At 45.2% G+C, this 19,681-nt stretch overlaps 2 protein-coding genes across 3 annotated transcripts in view; one reads left to right on the top strand and one right to left on the bottom strand.

Moving 5' to 3' along the window:
* CDH23 (cadherin related 23) overlaps positions 1 to 19,681 on the top strand; it is a 510,961-nt gene that overhangs the window by 405,564 nt on the left and 85,716 nt on the right. The window lies entirely within an intron of this gene.
* The window catches only part of VSIR (V-set immunoregulatory receptor), a 50,820-nt gene continuing 31,484 nt past the window's right edge, over positions 346 to 19,681 (bottom strand). The window contains exons 5-7 of one of the 2 annotated variants that reach the window (XM_084634349.1): positions 14,781 to 14,808; positions 7,219 to 7,406; positions 346 to 6,043 (exon numbers count right to left, since the gene is read on the bottom strand). In XM_084634349.1, coding sequence (XP_084490475.1) covers positions 6,006 to 6,043; positions 7,219 to 7,406; positions 14,781 to 14,808 — 254 coding nt within the window. In that variant the 3' untranslated portion in view covers positions 346 to 6,005. The remainder of the gene's footprint in view (positions 6,044 to 7,218; positions 7,407 to 14,780; positions 14,809 to 19,681) is intronic. The other variant, XM_084634350.1, reaches the window with a different exon arrangement.

Raw genomic sequence — 19,681 nt, 5'->3', positions numbered from 1 at the left:
CAGATTCAGAAAGTGGGGGACAGTCTAAAACAGTTCTGGCTAAAGATTTGTCATTTCTGGAAATGATCTAAGATGATAAAGAAAAACTATTCCAGCAAAAGAATTTTGGTTTTGCCATGCAGGCCACTGTGCCCTGGCAACTTGGAGCTTGTCTCTTCGCGGTTCCCCACTCCATTCTTCCTTCTGCTTGCCCAGCTTACATAGCATCATCCTAGTGCTGTTAATAACCTTGCCATTATCTTCATAGCCACTGATATTTGATGTCATTAGCCCCTTCTTCTCTGTAGCTGGCTAGATTTTGAGCTATTGTTTGTGGATTCCTTTCTGTTACATAAGAGAATAATATTTCCAATAAATCTTTATTGTATCATCAATCAGTATTTTTATAAACAAATGCATACAAATCTGGAGAAAATGTCACAGCAATCAAAATGTACAAATAGTCCAAAGCAGTTGATTATCTCCTATACCATTCCCTTAGTTTTACTCGCTTCACCCCCCTTCAATCTCTAAACATGCCACCCTGCTGTCAGTGGTCTCAGGAGACACACAATGTGAGCATTTTATGCTGGCCATGGAGAGAAGATGGTTGGGGGGTTTTTTGTTTGTTTTTTTTAAATAGAATATCAACATTAAAACTAAAAAGCAATATCGAGAGCCACTTTTTCAGATCTGATACATAGTTCTTTAGTCGTGCATTGTTCCATCAGGTTCATGTCTTCCTTTTGAAGGCAGAGACATTATCATGCCTTTGCATGCTTCCCACGTGCTCAGGGAGGAGAGTTGGGAATTTAGATAGCTAGTGAAGCCTTTGAACAGAAACTTGAGTGGGAGCAAGTCAGTGGGTGGAAGCACACAGCTGGATACCTTCTGCAACCAGGAGGTTATTTTGTAACTTTTGGGACCAGTGGCAGCTGGTTTGTGCAAGGCCTCCATGCTCCCAAAGCTTCTCATTTGCTTTTTTTTTTTAATCTCTGGCCATTTCTCAGAATTATCCAGTGCACTGCTCAGCAGGGAAGCAGTTAACAGCTGACACAGGAATGGACCCATTAAACAAATAGATCCCCGAATCAGATATTTAAACACTTGTCATGCTGATGTCCCCATGCTGTGGGATCCACAAGACTGGTGATGATCATGCAGAGAATTTTGCTAATCAATAGAAGATTTCAGCTTTCACACAGATTTTCAGGTTTTCTCAATGGGCATCTTTACATGAGGTACCTCTAAAACGAGCCCACTAAAGGAATTAGCAGATTTTGCCCCTAGCCATGTACCATCAAGTATCACCCTGTTAACAAAGAGAAGGACTGTGGAAGTTCTGAAAGGCTGCAGCTTCTCAGATGGACACAGACAGACAATGTGGTTCAGGAGCATCTTTCTGCTGTGGTGTACCATGATGTACTAGTAACAGGCCTTATAGTTTCAGTCTATTTAAATAATCTGAGATTTTTTTTCCTGAAATTAATCAAACCCTTAGGTAGCAGTTTCTGCCGCAAGATTTTATCCTGTCATCTGTTTGGAGTGTTGAAGAGTCGTTTTGCTCATCCCAGGTTGTTATGATGACTGCCAGGCTGTGATGGCTGCATAGATAAGATAGTCAGTTACACGGGGTGCTAGTCGGGATCATCTCAGGATGGTTATCTAACATAAGGTGAGATAAAACACAGCTGGCACAGTAGCTGGATTCCTAATGGCCTGAAGCCAGCCCACACATGATGACAACCAATGAGTCACAATAATGACACAATCATCACAACAAGTAGCTTTCAGGCCTAAACTTTTCCAGACTTGTCAGTAGGCTGGAAATCTACCCAGGAGCATATTCTCCTCTCTGACTTTTTAGATTTTTTTTATTTTTAACATCTGCTGGTAAGCCGTAGCTGTGCGACTCTGACATGGCAGTCAGCTGGGCATGACATCAGACACTGTGGGAGTCATGTTGCTGATTTTGGAATCATTTCAGGAACACTATTTGTGTTCTGTATTTTGGTGGTGGTTTGTGTAAGTTACATGTTATGATCTTACTGGAACTCAGTTTTCCCTCTGGTCATCTTCAGCCCAGCCTATAGATGGCACCTGAGGGTGTCAGGGAGCAGAGACTCCTAGAAAGTTTCCCTCCTGTGACGTGCTTCTCTGTGCTAGGTGGCAGGGAGGATAGCGTCTAGGTGGGAGATGGAGACTCACTGCCATTCCTCTGGACTGGGGAACACTGAGGAAACCTGCTGAGGGGAATCTCTTGGCAACAAAATGTAAAATATGCTTTTTAGAGATGGTTCCCACTCTACTTTTCCACCTTCCTCATAGTATGAAAGGTATAGGGGGCAGCTCAGATCCAAGCTGCATGTCTTTCTCCACAGTTGAAAGAAGTTTCTAAACTTTACAAAGTACCAAATGGGCCCCTTTTCGCCTCCCATCAGCCTTTACCATGAGACCTATCACCTGGAAAGGGTTCTTTTTTTTTTTTTTTTAATGTCTTTATGTTACAGCTGGGGGGTGTTTTTTAAAGCATCAAAATCTTGATTATTTTTCATCAATGCCTATGATTTTTTTAAAAAAGTAGGAAAATGAAATATTCTGCTCCCAGGCTGAGACTGAAGCTGCCAGCTGGAATGACTCTCTAATAGAGATGGATGGGTTCTAATCCAGTTTAAAAACTGGCCTCAGAATGAAAGCATCAAAAGTTCTTGGCTACACTGAAAAAGTGTTGGTGTGATTCCCACAGTAGGACGAGACCCTTTTCCGTTCCCTTCTGCCCACCCCTCCCCTGCTGCCTCAATCTACTGATGGTGTGACTCTTTGGTTGCATAGTTCCAAGCTGGCATCATTAACATGTGATAGAATAACTCGCATGCCGTCCCATCTGAGGGAATATTAGAGGGACGATGGGAGAGGATTGGATCAGGATCTGTCCCTTATCTGTGAGCCATCATGGCCCAGCACTCAAACTCAGGTCTTCATTCATGCTTGGCAGTGTATATTTTTTTCCATGACCAGTCTATACCACGCCTGAAACTCTCACAAAGCTGGGTCATTTACAGAAAGGTTATGTTATGGTTTCGTTGAGACTCATGCATTCCTATTGTACATCTACGCCAAACAGGGCAGGTGACCCTTGGACAAAAACCGTTTTCTCCATAGTGTTCTCTCTGTTTCTCAAATCTCCTTAGCCCTTTCCACATTGCACCTTTTTCAGCCATGTTAAGGAACTCAGAGTAACAAATCTGAAAATGGTTATCACCACGATCATGACTGCAGCTTTTAAAATGATTTTATGACCTGCCAATAGTCATCTGACCCCCTCCATGAGACCTCTGCTGAACACACATTACTTTAATTCAAGCTGGTTCTCATGTGTGCGCCTCTAACTGGAGTCTATCAAACAGTGTGTATTAGTTCTCCTAGCAATCCCACAGGAGACAATTCCGAAACACTTAATGCTTGCAGAGTTTCTGAGGTACTCTGCCTATGGGTATTTGGTGTGGTCACTCACATAGTCCCAGATGAAAACAGAGGAACATAACACAGATTAAACCATGCTAATAAGTTAAACCACTTGAAATGTTTACTGGTGTGGTTGGTCTCTCTCTGACTCAGGCTGTCTGTGAGATGTTTGCCACATTTCTAATAGAGATGGGCTCAGACTGGAAAACCAGATTCCTACCCACTTGTACTTCAGGCAAGTTGGAATCTGAATCTAGGTCCAAACTCCACAGCTCAGGTCCATCTCTACAATAGGATTGAATCAGAGCAGTGATTCCCCACGCACTCCTGAACTTTTGAACAGTTTGGATCTCGATTTGAATCCAGATCCAAACTCCATGACTTAAACCAGTCTTTTATTTCTGAATGACTTCTTATCCTTTAGACATTGTAGCTGGCAGCTGATATCATTTTTCTTACAAATCTTCCTGTCATACATCGTTTCAGACAGGGACACAAGTTATAAACACACCATACAGTTTCTATGCAATGGCATCACACACACACACATACATCTCTTAGGAAGTAGGTAGCAAAAATCTAAACCCATTGAAGAAGAACTTGTTTTCCTCTTCAGAAATTTCCATTGGGGTGGGGCATCTAGAATGTGGAGAGTGGTTCTCACACTCCAGTTCAGTTTGTAAGGCTTCTTTTTTTGTTCAGCCTCTCCCTCCAGTTTAATAAGTCATCTTCTTATTTCTGCTCTAGGTGCCAGTGTTGTAAGTAAGCATGGTGTGGGGAACTGCACACCAACAGTGAGTTTAGCAATGTATTGGTCATTAAATCGTAAGCTTCTTTGTGCAGTGAAGAAAAAACAGCAAGAGTTTCAATAGTTGTGGTGATCTTTTTTTCTTTCTTTCTTGTTTTTTTTCTTAAGGAACTTTCTAAGGAAGAAGAAAAGGAGTACTTGTGGCACCTTAGAGACTAACAAATTTATTTGAGCATAAGCTTTCATGAGCTACAGCTCACTTCATCGGATGCATTCAGTGGAAAATACAGTAGGGAGATTTATATACATAGAGAACATGAAACAATGGGTGTTATCATACACACTGTAATAAGAGAGTGATCACTTAAGGTGAGCTATTACCAGCAGGAGAGCAGGAGGAAAAAAACCTTTTGTAGTGATAATCAAGGTGGGCCATTTCCAGCAGTTGACAAGAACGTCTGAGGAACAGTGGTGGATCGGGGGGGGGGGGGAATAGTTTTACTTTGTGTAATGACCCATCCACTCCCAGTTTCTATTCAAGCCTAAGTTAATTATATCCAGTTTGCAAATTAATTCCAATTCAGCAGTCTCTTGTTGAATTCTGTTTTTGAAGTTTCCATCCCACCATCAACCTCAGCCTGGACCAGTCCACACAAAAGATCCACCTCCTGGACGCTATGGTGCTAATAAGCAATGGTCACATAAACACCACCCTATACCGGAAACCTACTGACTGCTATTCCTACCTACATGTCTCCAGCTTTCATCCAGACCACACCACACGATCCATTGTGTACAGCCAAGCTCTACGATACAACCGCATTTGCTCCAACCCCTCAGACAGAGACAAACACCTACAAGATCTCTATCAAGCATTCTTACAACTATAATACCCACCTGCTGAAGTGAAGAAACAGATTGACAGGGCCAGAGGAGTACCCAGAAGTCACCTACTACAGGACAGGCCCAACAAAGAAAATAACAGAACGCCACCAGCCATCACCTTCAGCCCCCAACTAAAACCAACGCATCATCAAGGTTCTACAACCTATCCTGAAGGACGACCCATCACTCTCACAGATCTTGGGAGACAGGCCAGTCCTTGCTTACAGAGAGCCCCCCAACCTGAAGCAAATACTCACCAGAAACCACACACCACACAACAGAACCACTAACCCAGGAACCTATCCTTGCAACAAAGCCCATTGCCAACGGTGTCCACATATCTATTCAGGGGACACCACCATAGGGCCTAATCACATCAGCCACGCTATCAGAGGCTCGTTCACCTGCACATCTACCAATGTGATATATACCATCATGTGCCAGCAGTGCCCCTCTACCATGTACATTGGTCAAACTGGACAGTCTCTACATAAAAGAATAAATGGACACAAATCAGACATCAAGAATTATAACATTCAAAAACCAGTTGGAGAACACTTCAATCTCTTTGGTCACTCAATTACAGACGTAAAAGTTGCAATTCTTCAACAAAAAAAAACTTCAAAAACAGACTCCAACGAGAGACTTATGCTCAAATAAATTTGTTCGTCTCTAAGGTGCCACAAGTACTCCTATTCTTTTTGCGAATACAGACTAACACGGCTGCTACTCTGAAACCTTTCTAAGGAAGATGAGCGCAGCGATGAATTTGAGGTGCCAGGGGAAGCACTGAATGCTAGAGAAAGTGTCTGTCATTTTTCCCCCTCAAAAGTGGCCTTGCCTTTAAAGCCTTTGCTTCAGCAATAGCCAAAGCTTCTTCCATATTGCTGACAACAAATTCAGTGAAAGTTGTTGTTCTTCAGTAATTTTATACTTTCATGGAATTTGGAGAATCAGGAACAGGCTCTGAAAAGGAGAGACAAGTCTGTTAATTTTTGGAGGTTATTTATGGATGTGGAGCTCACTGGGCACTTCTGTAGGTGTGGTTTTATGTGCTTAACAGAAAATTCTTCCCCCATTATAGACAATTCTCTGCAAGATCCAAGTTTCTGGGGGTATACATTGCCGTTTGCAGGCACCTTTAGCAGAATGATTCAGCCAAATGTCACCAGGTGCAAAGGTGGCAGGGAAAGGGAACTAAGGACCTGACCCAAAGCACATTGTTGGAGTTAATGGAAAGACTTCCATTGACTTCACTGGGCTTTGGGTCAGTCCCTAATGTTCCATGGCTCACAATTTAAAATCTCCTAGAGGCAACATTTCTTAGGGAAACTGGCAGGATTTTTTTTTTCTCTAGCAGGTATTGAGTTGAGTTAGCTTTCCCTATGTATAACTGCATCTACTATGTTAGTAGTAACAGGGTGTGAAATGTCAGGCTGGCTCTGGGAGATTAATATGGGGATACTCTGGGGGCAGGGATAATGGACTGATGAGTATGTCCACCAGTTTGACATTGCTAGTCCACACCTGGAACTCGAGCACTGCAGAGACTCACTGGCTGGTGAGAACCCCCTGTATGAAAGAAGAGCAAACCTCATCATTACCCCATGCTGCAGGACAAACAAAAAGAGCCAATTGTGCCACAGCTGTGTTTCTTTCACCAAAAACCTGAGATCTTGTCAAGTTCCCCTGTCTACCTCCAAGCCAAAGATTTATTATTTTTTGGTTTGTATCAGAATTTCTCTTGAGACACCAAATAACTATGAGTAAAGGTCAGTGGGCCAAATTCAGGTTTCATTGACAGCAGCGTAAACCTGGAATAACTTCATTGGATTAAGTGGAATCACTCCAGGTCTATGCTTGTGTAACTGAGACCAAAATTAGGCGCAGTAGGTATAAAATGAGACACTACGGCAGAGATGCAGTGTTTTTTCCCCTCCCCAAAGTCACAAGAGTGTACATTTCATGTTAAGAGAGAGGTTAGATTCAAACTGAATATTTAACAGGGGATCACTCCCCTCCCTTTCTGCCTCTTTTTCCTTTCTAATGTCCCTCTTCAAGGGCTGGCTGCTTGGTGCCTCTGTCACGACAGCTTTAGCCCGGGTTAACCAAGGAAATCATTTTGTAAAATGGACACTTACCCAGTGTTGGGAAGAAACAATCCCCTGTGCCTGGAGGAGACAGCGGAGTGTTTGGTTCTGAGAGAAGGTGCCGGCCTGATTCTGACTGCTGGCGGCTGGCAATGTATGTCATCTGCGGCGTGGGCCTGGACTCTGTATTTGTGGATGAAACAGCCTCAAAGACAGGGTTTTCAATGCCTTGAGCATTACTGCAGGAGAAAATACAGTGTCAGTCCTCACTCTCCCTCTTTCTCTCTCACCCATGGAGAACTCCAGAATTATAGACTTTCTTCCATTCTAACAGTAGCACTTATTGTTCTTAGTGTGGAAGTTCCTATGTATCTGACTTAAACATAAGCTGGTGGGTCTCTCCTGTGTTTGTCCTTTATAGTTTTTTTTCTAGGGCTTGCTTCCTAGCACCTGGTCTTTCCCCTGTAATACCACCATTGTTTTGTACAGCAAACAACTCTGATGTGATACAAGCACAGGCATGGGATCTTGCTGGTGGAAAACATGGATTCTGAAGGAGGCAGGATCTCAATAAAAACATTGTAATGAGAAGTGGTGTAACCCTTGTCATGGGATCACTGGCCCCTTTAAGGGGAATCCAGGTCCAGGTTACCATGATAATCAAATTTAAAGGAAACAAGTCCATATAGGAATTTAATTGAATAATGAGCACCTGGGCCTGATAAAAGGCTATCAGGGCTCAGTTCCAGTGAGGTGCTTTTAGAGAAATTCTCCGAATGGACAGGAGCTTCCAGAGACCACAAGTCCCAAGGAGGAGGGCTGTGTACACACCCCTGAGCCCAAAGAGAGAGACAAGGGGCCAGGACTGATGCAATGAGTACTTGCAGCACTAGGTCAGCAGGGGGTGCTACAGGGCAGGCCCTACAAAAATAGGCGCCAGAGTGGGATTCCGAGACATCCTTCCTTCCCCCCCCTCCCCCCATCAATGAGGAGCAGCACGGTGTAAACACCTGCCTTGGCTGTGAGATTGTGATCCTCCCATGTCAGCATATAGAGGGGCTGCCACAGCTGTGGGAGTTCCAGATCCAGTTTTTGGGAGTGCCCAAGCAGCTGCAGAGGCCTGTCAAGGAGGTTCCATGATGGGAAAGAGTCAATCATCCTAAACACCAAAAGGGATGGAGGCACAGGCTCGACCAGCTATATGTTTTGACTGTGAAGAAGTGGGGCATGCAGGATGAGTTTTCTCCTATATGAACAATGATTATAAGGCTGGCGTGGTTGCTCTGAGCACCAGAGGAACCAGGGAGAGCCAGGCTATCAAAGATACCCTGACAGGAACTGCTGGGACCAGGACTATTGTGGCATCTGAACAAAGGACTGTGGGGACCCAGTTGGGGCAAGGAAGAGTAATGCCTCAGGGTCAGTCTGTTTTGGCTGTGAGGAGAACAGGCACATAGAATGGTGTTGCCCTGCTAAAAATATCTACTTTGGGTAGATGGACTATAATTCTGAGGAAGCAAGACCCTATAAAAATAGGCAAATGGATGTAAAATTAAAGGTGGGAGGCTGTGGGTTTCACCGTTACCCATTAGTTAGGGGAGATACCCTTACATGACTCTTAGCCCCAGAGTATTAGAGCTTGAGGAACTTGAATAAAAGAACCAGGGCAGACGCAGGAAGCAGAAGGAGATCCAATCAAGGGGGGGTCCACCAGCTGCCCTAAAGGATGACAGGATTCTGGGGTTGAGCAGGCCGGAAAAAATATGGAATTTGACTCAAATGATCGGGAAGGCCAGGGAAATGGAGGCACAAGAGCCATGATGTGACCGTTAATTCAATAAACTACAGGTCCAGCTGGTAGATTTCTACCAGGAATTGGATGGCTGCACAAAGAGTTAGGAGGCCCAAATTCAAGAAATGAGGTGGGAAACACTCTCAAGCTACAGATGGGGTTGATCATACAGTAGAAACAAACCAGGCCAATAGAAGCAGAGCTTGAAAGGGCAAAGCAACCGTAGCAGAGCAAATGGGTACGGCTGACCAGTGAGAGAATATTCCTCTCCCTGGCAAAGGAAACACTTGGCACTCACGGAAGGAAGTGACAGAGTTCTAAGTCATCTTGAAAAGTGACTCTGGACAGCCAAACCCATTGGAGAGCAAGTAATTTAAGCCAGAGGATAAACTGGCAGACCTGGGAGCTCAACTATGTATAATGCAGGAGTTACTGCAGGAAGCCAAACACCAGAAACTGAGTCTCCATACCCAGGTGGAACAGATGGAGGATGAGAAGATATGTGAAGGTGCCGAGCTAAATCAAAACCTTGAAAAAGAGGTCTTCAACCTAAAAGACAGACCAACAGGAGTTGGAAGATCTGCTTGTTTTGGAGAAGGAATGCTCTATGTACTACAGAGACAAGTGGAAAACATATTGAAATAAAAATACAGGAACAGGTGAGACCGACCCTCTCTTTGAGCAGAGCAATGGGCGAACACTTGAAACAGAAGCTGGAGCTAGAGAATGGCAAGCATACCTTGGAGCAGCAGGTTACTAAGATGGAAAATGAGCTGGAGACTGACTAGTGAGCTCCAGGAACTGGCCATTGAGGAAGTAGCCTTACACACCCTGGCAGCTGGTTTGCAAGGAAAACTGGCTGGGGATTGTGTAGGAGTGCAGGACCAGGGTGCTGAAGCCCATATAGAGACATGCAATAGGACGCAGAGCTCAGAAATCAATTCTAGGGAGACTTGTGTTGATACAAAGGGCCTGACTGAGAAGCAGGGCCTCCAGAAAGACCTTCCAAGAGGAGCAGTCAACTGTTTGACAATGGATTGGGTGTTCTGTGGCGCAAACCCTGAGATCCAAAACACAATAGAAGCTTCAGTAATGCCAGTTGCCCTCTCAGCTACACAGCAGACCTCTCTAGTAAAGGACTGGAGTGAGCTGGAGGAGAAGGTTGCTACTGCTGATAGGAATCCTCGAACTGCAGGCGCAGATGGCTGAATAATGTGAGGCACTGGAACAGATGTGCTCCTCGGGGGGAAGGATCATAGTGCAAGCTGTGAAACGGGAGCAGCAGTAGCTGATCTGCCTCAAAGTTGAAAACAAGACTACCGAGCAGCAGTGTTTGCTGCTGCAGAGGCAGTTGACTAAGCTCCAGAACCTGCTTAAGATCCAGCTGGGGTTGAGCTCCAACTTGACTAAGGATAAAGAGCTGGAATCCTGTGGCGTGAGGCCACTACTACAGGAAAATGTATTGAGCAAGTAGGTACAGCAGCCTTCTGAAGCTAAGAACTGCCCAGCGAAGCTGCAAGGCCAACTCCCAGCCAAACCCCTGCTTAAAAAAAAAGAGTCCACCCCAAGAAAAAAGGGAGACCCAGATAGTGCTAGGGTTCAGAACATCATTCAAAAGGTACTGTAAGTCCAGGAATATCAGAAATGCGTGCTGCTGAGTGGATTGTTAAGAATGGTAGGGAAAAGGGTCCAGTCCTTAGAGGCTGGAAGCCCTGAAAGGAAGACGGGCTTGGATAGGGCTATTTTTAATCCCGATGGCTATGCTTGTGTTTGTATCCAGGGAGGCTCCTTAGTAGTAGACCAGAGACCAAGTAGTAGCCTTAAGTCAGTTCAACTGTGGTGAAAGCTTCATGGTGTTGGCCATACCAGAAGTAGCTGGGGAACTAGGTTTTCAGGGGGTACAGCATGTGGTGAACTATGACATGCCGAGAACTGTGAAGGAATATGATCACCGCATGAGGTGCTTACAACATAGTGGGACCCAAGTCCTGATCATGTCATATTTTACAGAGGAGGACAAAAATATTGTCAAGGATTTAATAGGTTTCCTAGTTGCTCCTAAACAGGAAGTTTCCCCTGGCTTGAGAACATGACAAAACATTAGCCACTGTTGAGCCTACATTTCGGTATAGGTTGGCTTTGCTGGGGGGAAGGTATGTCACAGGGTTGCTGACCCCCTGTTTGCTGGTGCCTATAGAGAAAGAAACTCTCCTAAGGGAGAGGATCTTCCAGAGATACAGGCTGAGCATGCCCCGAGACCAATGGGAAAGACTTTATTTCAAGTTTATTTGTATTTAATAAAGTAGAACCCCAGCAGGAGAATGTTGTCTTACCCTTTTTTGGACTGTGTGGAATTGTGACCTTTAGAGAAGGGAAACTGAGGCAGGGAGTGCCTATAGCGCCACACTAGTTAGCAGGCAGTGCTACGGTGTAGGTACATCTTGAGATACCCTACCCCGGCTGGCTGGAATTTAAACACTATTTTGTGTGTGTCATGGACCCAACACTGCTAACAGGTAAAGGAGATTTTTCTTTAGCTCAAGTTGTGGGACCCTGAGTCTTTGGAGCACCAGGATATGAATTCTAATTCCACTGATAATGAAAAGTTCCAAATGACCATAGCATGCAGCATAATCACAATCACGAAGCTCTAGTTGGCCCTAGATCAGGTATAATATATTTATAAGTGCTCAGGTGCCTCTTTCTAGCAATATAAAGTGCTAACACAAGCTACCTGAACACCATCCACAACCAGGAAATGCAGTTGAGCAGTTCTTGCAATTACTGGTATTATAAATGAGGGGAGTTTATAATACCTGAAAGAGAGAGGCAGGGGGCCCCCTACAAATACAGTGTAATAAAGCACTGAAACACGGGGAGAAATTTTGTAAATAAATTAATTTTCTTTTGCAGACCAGTAAAGAAGGAAAATAGTAATTTTAACCCTCCCTTGCAGTTAGTGACCAAATGGAATGTCACATTTCATCAGTTCCAATTTGCATCTCTTTTCATCACGCTTGTGATTGCTAAAAGTACCCCCAATATCAACCTCAACCCTAAGCTGCTTTTCAGTTCCTTCCGCATGAGATGCTATCCCTTTGGAAGAAAGAAAGCATGTAGCTCCCTAGAGTGTCTTGTGCTGTGATCAGCTGACTGGATTTCAGCACTTATTAACAATCAAGACAGCTGCAGAGGATTACAAGCCAACTAAGTATAACGCCAACAGATCCCGATTGTCAGCGGGCAGGATCGAACCTGGGAATTCTGGAGCTTAGTGCATGAGCCCCTACCATGTGAGCTAAAAGTCAACTGGCTGTTAGCCAAGGCTGTAGAGCAGACTTTTTTCTTTCTTTCTCTGTCTCTTGTCTTGGTGCCACTAGATAGGACAGAACACCACACCCAGGAGGTGTGTGGGTTACATATGTGTTTAATTTTTGTTTAACTGTTTCTTCCTGATGTTTCCTCCACTATGAGAGGTGTTGTTTATTTTAAGGCCAAAGTGGCCAGATGTCCTTTGAGGTTCCATCAATGTCAATAAACAAAACCAAGGTTAATTTGCATTTTCATTTCAGTTTCTGATTTATCCTGCCAGTTTCAGTTACTGCTTGAAACAGCTCAATAGGGCAGGCAACAGGTTTAGCCTTTTAGTCAAGGCTTGTCTGGCCTAAGTTGATGAAACTTTTAAAATGAAAAAGTAGGAAATCTGTCACAGGGCCAGATGAGGGGTAGTGGGAGAGTTATGCATGTAGGAGAGTGGGGATGGAGAATGCCGTCCGCACGCTACCAGAGTTCAAAATGAAAAGCCAGGAAGCAAGCATTAAAATAAAAGGTAGTGGGGGTGGATACTGTATTTACTCTTCTTGTAGATCAAGACGTCAACCACACTTTCTATAATAGGTGATGAATATAGTTTGGCTTAGTCTGTACTAACAGATCAAGAGAAAGACACAACTGATATCTGTTGTCAACAATGACTCTGATTAGTCACTGTGACCCCAGGTCCTTGTCCTTCTTTCTTCCCACAGTCTAATGCAGTATTGCCAAACACAAGAAATAAAAAATCTCGAGTCAGAGCACCCAAAACCATGATTTTTTTTTTAAATCAAATAATATTTTATAGTCTGTCTTTTTAATTCCTCTGCCAGTGTGTGTGTGTGTGTTGTTATTTCAGGTTGAAAAGTCAACCTTTGAACACACAAATGGACTCCTATCCCCATTGCTCAGATGTACTCCCCTCACTCGCTCCTCACCCCTAAGACAGGGGAACTGCTATCAAATTCCTATTGCTGATCCAGCAGCAATGCTTCCCTGACTCCTGCTGCCCCAGACTTCTCCAGCTGGGACTCAGCAGTACCTGACTACTCTCCTCCCCTGCCCCTAGGTTTCTCCTCTGCCTGGTTTCCAGCAGCACTACTTCCCTGCCTCCCACTGCCCCAGGTCCCTCACTCTGCTATAAGGCCATACCTGAAGGCAGGTCCCAGTGGTGGAGCAGATCTGTGTCCCCAGTCCTGAGGCTCTTGCACAGAGCTCTGCCCACATGCCTAGCCCTGAAAATTGAAGGATTGGGGTGGGGGGGCTTCTCGGGTCACTGCAAGAGCTCCTCCTGCAGGTGCCAAAATCCTATGACTCCAGATCAGTCCACAAGACTTGGCAACACTGCCTTCCCCTGGCTGCTCGATGGGACTCCTCTTCCCCACCACTGCCCCCAGGCTGGGGAGCTGCGAATCTATCCCCTCCATTCCCATGCCCATCACTATCCTCTGCACCTCCAAGGCTTCCCTCCTTCCCCTTGCATCCTCCTGCATCCCCTAAATCCGCTTACTGCTCCCCCAGCACCTTGCTCCTCCTCACTTTCCCCATTCACCTTTCACAGGGTCTTTTCTGCTCCTTATATTCCCTGTGTCCTGGCCAGCTCCCTGAACTAGGGAGTGGTAGCCATTTTGCCTGTGGGCATGGCTTAAGTTCAGTCTCACTGGAAGAAACAATGGGAGTAGGGTGACAAGATGTCCCGATTTTTATAGGGACAGTCCCAATTTTGGGGTCTTTTTCTCACATAGGCACCTATTACCTCCCACCATGACCACCACCACCTCCTGTCCCGATTTCTGACACTTGCTGTCTGGTCAGCCTAAATGGGAGGTGGAAGCCAATGTTATGAAGGGCAGCCTAGCTGCCACATGCAGATAGACAGGAGGGAAATGGTGGCCATCTTGCTGGCTTCAGCAATAGGAAATGGTGGCCATTTTGAGCAAGGGAAAATAAGTCAGTTGGCAGACTTGTTTAAAAAGAAAAAACAACACCCCAAAATCATCAGAGACTCGATGAAATTGCGAGAGTCAGCACTACTTCTAATGCTGTTCACATTCTGTGGCTCCCCCTCTGTCCTCTTCCTTTTCTCCCTTTTGTTTGGTCCAGGAGCCAAGCCATTGTACCATACTGGAGCCTGGAGGCCTCACACATGTCCTTGACATCTCATTCTCATACCTTGAAGCCTTAGCAGTGGGGATTTGGGAGCTTCCATGGTGCAGGGAGATTCTGACTCTCACATGACAGGGTCTCAAAAGAAGTAGGTAGTTTCCATTTGGGAAGAAGGAGGAGAAGTTTGTGGTAGTGGGGCAGTTATCTAAATGTGGATTCTCCATCATTCCTACCACTATGCTAAGGATGTCAGTACAGCCCAGTGTCACCGGCAATCTGCCAACCTAGAGTTTAGGTCATTATCAGAGGAAGGAGAGGAAAAGCAGGCCATTTCCTGGGTCACAAGGAGGGAAGGGAGCATGAACAGGCTAGTGAAAAATGGAAAGACTTAAGATTTCCTCACCTCTCCATTCTTACAAGTTCATGAGCACCTGCAAAAAGACAAAAAAATGCTTTTATTATAGTAATAAAAAACAACTGTTGCTATTTACAGTCAGATTTCACGGCAAAAATGTTAACGCTGCAAATTCAGAAATCTGTCTGCATAGTTTCCTTCTAAAGGTGAGCACTCTTGCTGCTTTGTAACTGAGACAGTTGCCCAGGGCTCTCATGTAAGGTGTCAGATATACAGTTCTATGTTACACACAAAAGGCTGGGACATGGGCACGTTCCATCAGCAGTGAAAGGATTATGTGTGGGGACGTATTCCAGCCCTAGCCATGGTGACCAGAATGCATTGCTGAAACTGAAGCACTAGGCAATGCAATACAATAGAAATGAGGTGCTCCCAAGCGCAGCACATGAGTGGTTAAGTCCTCAAGTTCCTTTCCTCTTCACTAATTAGCTTGTTTTTTGTTTTCCTGCGCAACTTTTACTGTTCTCATAAATCTGTGATTTGGTGGTTTGGACTAGGGGAACGGAAACTGCCAATTCATCTGGAAAATGGATACCAAATCGAGTGCTCTGGAGCTTGCCAGGAGCTGTTTCCTGTTTCCTCTTTCATTTCCTTCTTCATTAAAATGTTTTAAAGATGAATAAAAGTGGAAGCAGTCATAGCACCAGCCTTTTTATCCCACTGACACAACACTGACCTGCAGCTCCTCCTGCATCCTTCTACAGCTTTACTAATGGACCTTGACTCTGACTTGCAGAGCTCTCTTGGATTTCAACTCTGCATTGTCATGAGGTGGAGGAACCCTGTCAACTTGTAAAAGCAACACATAGTTGCTATGGAGCAGCCTGAGCTCGCCAAGCTCTCATTCTGCTTCTGATCTCATTCATGTTTTGAACATGCGGACTCCAGAGGAGAAGAGGGGCTCATAATGCATGAACCCTTTCTCCAAAGCTTGCTGGTGCCCTTTTCAGAAGGCATGAACTCTCTGCTATCCAAGCACAGACAGGTATAAACAGCTGAGTTTCTTTGGTGTTAACCTTTGAACACAGCACTTTCTGTGGGCAGTGTAACAAGGTTGTCCTAATGGAAAGCATCCAGATAAGGAGAGTGACCCCCTTGATGATTCTTGTGTGGACGTTCTAGGTAGTGGGGGGGCTTTCTGGCGTTTTGTTTTGGATTTGATTTCTGTAGTAGGCTCATATTTCTTAGGGTGGGGGTATGCAGTTCATGCTCCGTGCAAACACAACACAGCTGCTGATTTCCTTAGGAAAACTAAATCAAAGCAAATTCTGATTCAGCGGCACTGGCATTCAACTGTACCAATTAGAGCCATCTTTTCAAGGCACTTGCATCTTACAGTATTCTTCCATTAGGGCTTATTGGTGAGAGAGTCTCACAATTTGGCCATGCTCTCAACAGGCTCATGGCATCAACAGGAATTTTGTCTGAGCTTGGACTACAGGATTGACCCAATTTTAGTAATGTCAGTATTAGTGTTAATAAAGTTGACTTCAACATCACTTATTTCAGCACCATCCCTATTAATAGGAGGAATATTAGGACTAGTGACATCACTGTTACTACTGTTTAGTCTCCAGATCATAGCAACATCAACAGAGCAGAGGCTTGGCCTACGCTGCCAGTTTTATGGGAGAATTCACACTCTGTGCCCCTTGCGTGTCACATCTGTATAGGCTCTGTGCATTGTGGCCATGTAGGTGTGCAAGGCAAGCTGTACAAACTCTGCAGAGAGCTCCCCTGGGACTGAGGGGAACGTTCACTTCGCTGACACGCAGCTGCCTTCTGAAGCAGCATTCACTCCCTCAGAAGGTTTTTCTCACAAATGTACTGCTGCTTTTGGACATTGCTTTCAATCCCTGTGACAAAGCCCCAACAAAAGGTCTCTTTTCCATAAAGACGTGAGTAGAGGAGCTCCTCTGTTTTAAACTAGCATGACCTTTACACCTGGTTAATTGTCCACAATAAATATAGAGCAGGAGTGATGTTTGGCTCTGCTGCAGATTATTTCATGACTGGAATTTCTTAGTGCAATGAAAATGGAGTGGATATCATTATACATCAAGTGTCACAACTGTAGTATTTTGTCATAAGAGCAATCAGTATTTCTCTCAGTTTCTCCTCTTAGTTTCTCTCTCTTACTATGTCTCCTTTTGTCTAGCTTTCTGTGCCTCTTCCCTATTCATTTCTCATTGCTCTTATCCTTCCCTTTCTCCCATCTGTCGATCCATTCTTCCCTCTCTCAGTTTAAGTGGGCTGACTCCTGGGCCCCATCCTGCCCATTCCATTTCAGTCCCTGATCTTCCATTCAGTGAGCGTTCTGCAGGCTTGTAGGATTGGATTGTGGCAGGCATATTTCCTAGTATTAACCCTGAAAGTTTTGTGCTCTAATTCCATGATGCAAGATTCATCACATTAACTATTGTTTTCACCAGCTCTCAAGAATCCCAACTCCAGTGGGTTAATTTAAAGTGCAGCTGTCGCCGTATTTCCACCTGCTATAACAATAGCATGACTCTGCAGCAGTGCCATTGATGGGAAGATCTATGTTCAGGAGTGACCTGAAACATCTACCACTCCCCCTCACCTTGCCCTAGCATAGAGGAGTGTACTCATTGCTGTCGTGTGACCCCTTCTGGCTCTGGGATTAGTGGCAGCTTTGTAAGAGAATTTGAGCCACACTTGTTGAGAAAGACAGGATGCTGTGCTAAGTATCAATCTGGCTAGAAGGAAACCCTGCTCAATGAAAGACTGGAATAAAGAGAGTGATGGGAAGGGACAAGTTGAAATGCAGGTCCAAGAATGAAGGAGTAGATTACATTTGCTAGGATCCAATTTAATATCCTGATTTTCTGCACTGAGGTGAGGGGGGAATCTTTGCATACAGAATGGGTTGGAGGTGTGTGGAATGGGACTTGCACACACTTTACGCACAAATAAACAAACTGCTTGGAGCACTGCCCAGTCTTGTAGATTCTGCCCCTCTGAGGAAGGCAACTCATGTCCTGATCTTCCTCCCCTCACTCAGTAATCTGGAGTCTCAAATTGCTTGGAGCTCCACAGGACATAAAACCAGCTTAGGAGGGGGAGAAGAGGAGAGATATTCTGCATTATAGTATTCGTGGGTTTTTTTGTTTTGTTTTTTTTTTGTTTTGTTCATTGATATCTTCAGATCTTAAAGTCTCCAGTGTTCAACTGCCACCTCTTGAACTCAAAGGAAATGAGAGGCCCTGATGTTTGTGGTTTACTGTGTTGTTAGTTCTGAAGAGTGGGGCCTTCTGTTTCTGAAGTTAGCACAGTGTGAAACAAGGTTGCAGCTGGGCTACTGCAGTCTTGTTTGTACCTGGGTGCATGCTCTATACCAGCAGTTCTCAAACTTTAGCAACCCGAGGACCCCCATTTTTATACACAATTTTTCACAGACCCTCAAGTCCTCTGCTCAGCCCCAGGCCCCACCCACACTCCACCCCTTCCCCCAAAGCCCTACCCCACCTCTTCCTGCCACTGCTCCACCCCTGCTCCTCCTCTTTCCTACCTCTTTCCACCCTCTCCCCCAAGCACGCCCCGTTCCCGCTCCTCCCCCTCCCTCACAGCGCCTCCTGCACACCACTGAACAACTGTTCCCCAGCATGCAGGAGGCGCTGGGAGGAAGGGGGAAGAGTTGGTCAGCAGGGCCTGCAGACCCCCTGGAGTACTCTCGCAGACCCCAGTTTGAGAAATAATGCTCTATATAATGTATTTATCCACGGCCAACTTTACAGGTGGGCGATAGGGCCAGGGACTGCCTTCCAAGTGCCACAAGCTGGCAGGCCTGGGCTGCTGGGGCAGGGGTGAGTGCGGGCGGGCCAGGAGCTGGAGCCAAGGGCCAGCTGGGCAAGGGGCAGGTGATGCTACCTGCAGTTGCCAGCCTGGTGGGAAGGGGCAGGCAGCAGGGCTTGCCCCTGGGAGACAGCGGGCCAGACACTGGTCCCCCTGCCCTTGCCCACGCACCTGCTCTCCTCCTGTTAGGTGACCGGGAGTGTATGACCAGGGGAGCCCCCAGGCTCAGAAATTCCTCCCTGTGCAGCCGAGCTCCGGGGCCAGGAGCTGATCCTTGCTCCCTGTGCTCCACACTGCTGTTCTCAAACTCAAAGAAATGGCACCAAAATATAAATTCTTCCAGAGTGCCATTTTCCCTAAGGCCAGCCATGCATTTATCTGTGCATATGCAGGTAATATTTTAATAAGGGGGGCCCTAAAATATTTATGCCCTTAGCCTGCGGTAAACTTCATGTCCCCGAGTTGCATGGCCATGCAAAAAATAGTGGTGCCAGACAGGGAAATCTATTTGTTTTCCCATTTTAAAAAAAACACAAAACACTTTCTCATGACCACACTGAAAATGCAATACCTCTTAACAAGCACACTTTATATTAAATGCACATACTATAAATATTCGTACTCTGCTCCTGAGCAATGTATTGGTAATAAAGGTGGGACTAAAGGCCTAATGAGATATCAGGGGGATATCATCTCTGAGATTAAAAAAAAATAAAAAAAAATACTTGAGACTTGGTGCAGTCTGGTGTATTCCAGTTTCAAAATACTTGCTCTTCAGAAGTACTTTTATAACCCCCAGGAATTAGTGACCTCTGGCAGGGATAGTGAACTCATTCACAGACAGCGAAATCATCTCACTCCTCCCTTTAAATGGGCAGGGGGAGGATTTTAACAAAGGTTTCCAGAGAGCCTCATCCACTAAAACTCTTTGTTCAGACACTTGTATATATGCACAAGTTCATACAACTCCAGTAGATATTGTGCATACAAGTATGTACATAATTACTGCATGTGTGAACTGGCTGTGTATGAGTACAGATGTATATGCTGCACATGCACGTGTGAAGGCCTGT

The sequence above is a fragment of the Lepidochelys olivacea genome, assembly GCF_965140295.1.
Source record: "Lepidochelys olivacea isolate rLepOli2 genome assembly, chromosome: 7".
Classification (NCBI taxonomy): domain Eukaryota; kingdom Metazoa; phylum Chordata; order Testudines; family Cheloniidae; genus Lepidochelys; species Lepidochelys olivacea.
This window is presented reverse-complemented; position numbering and strand designations above follow the sequence as displayed.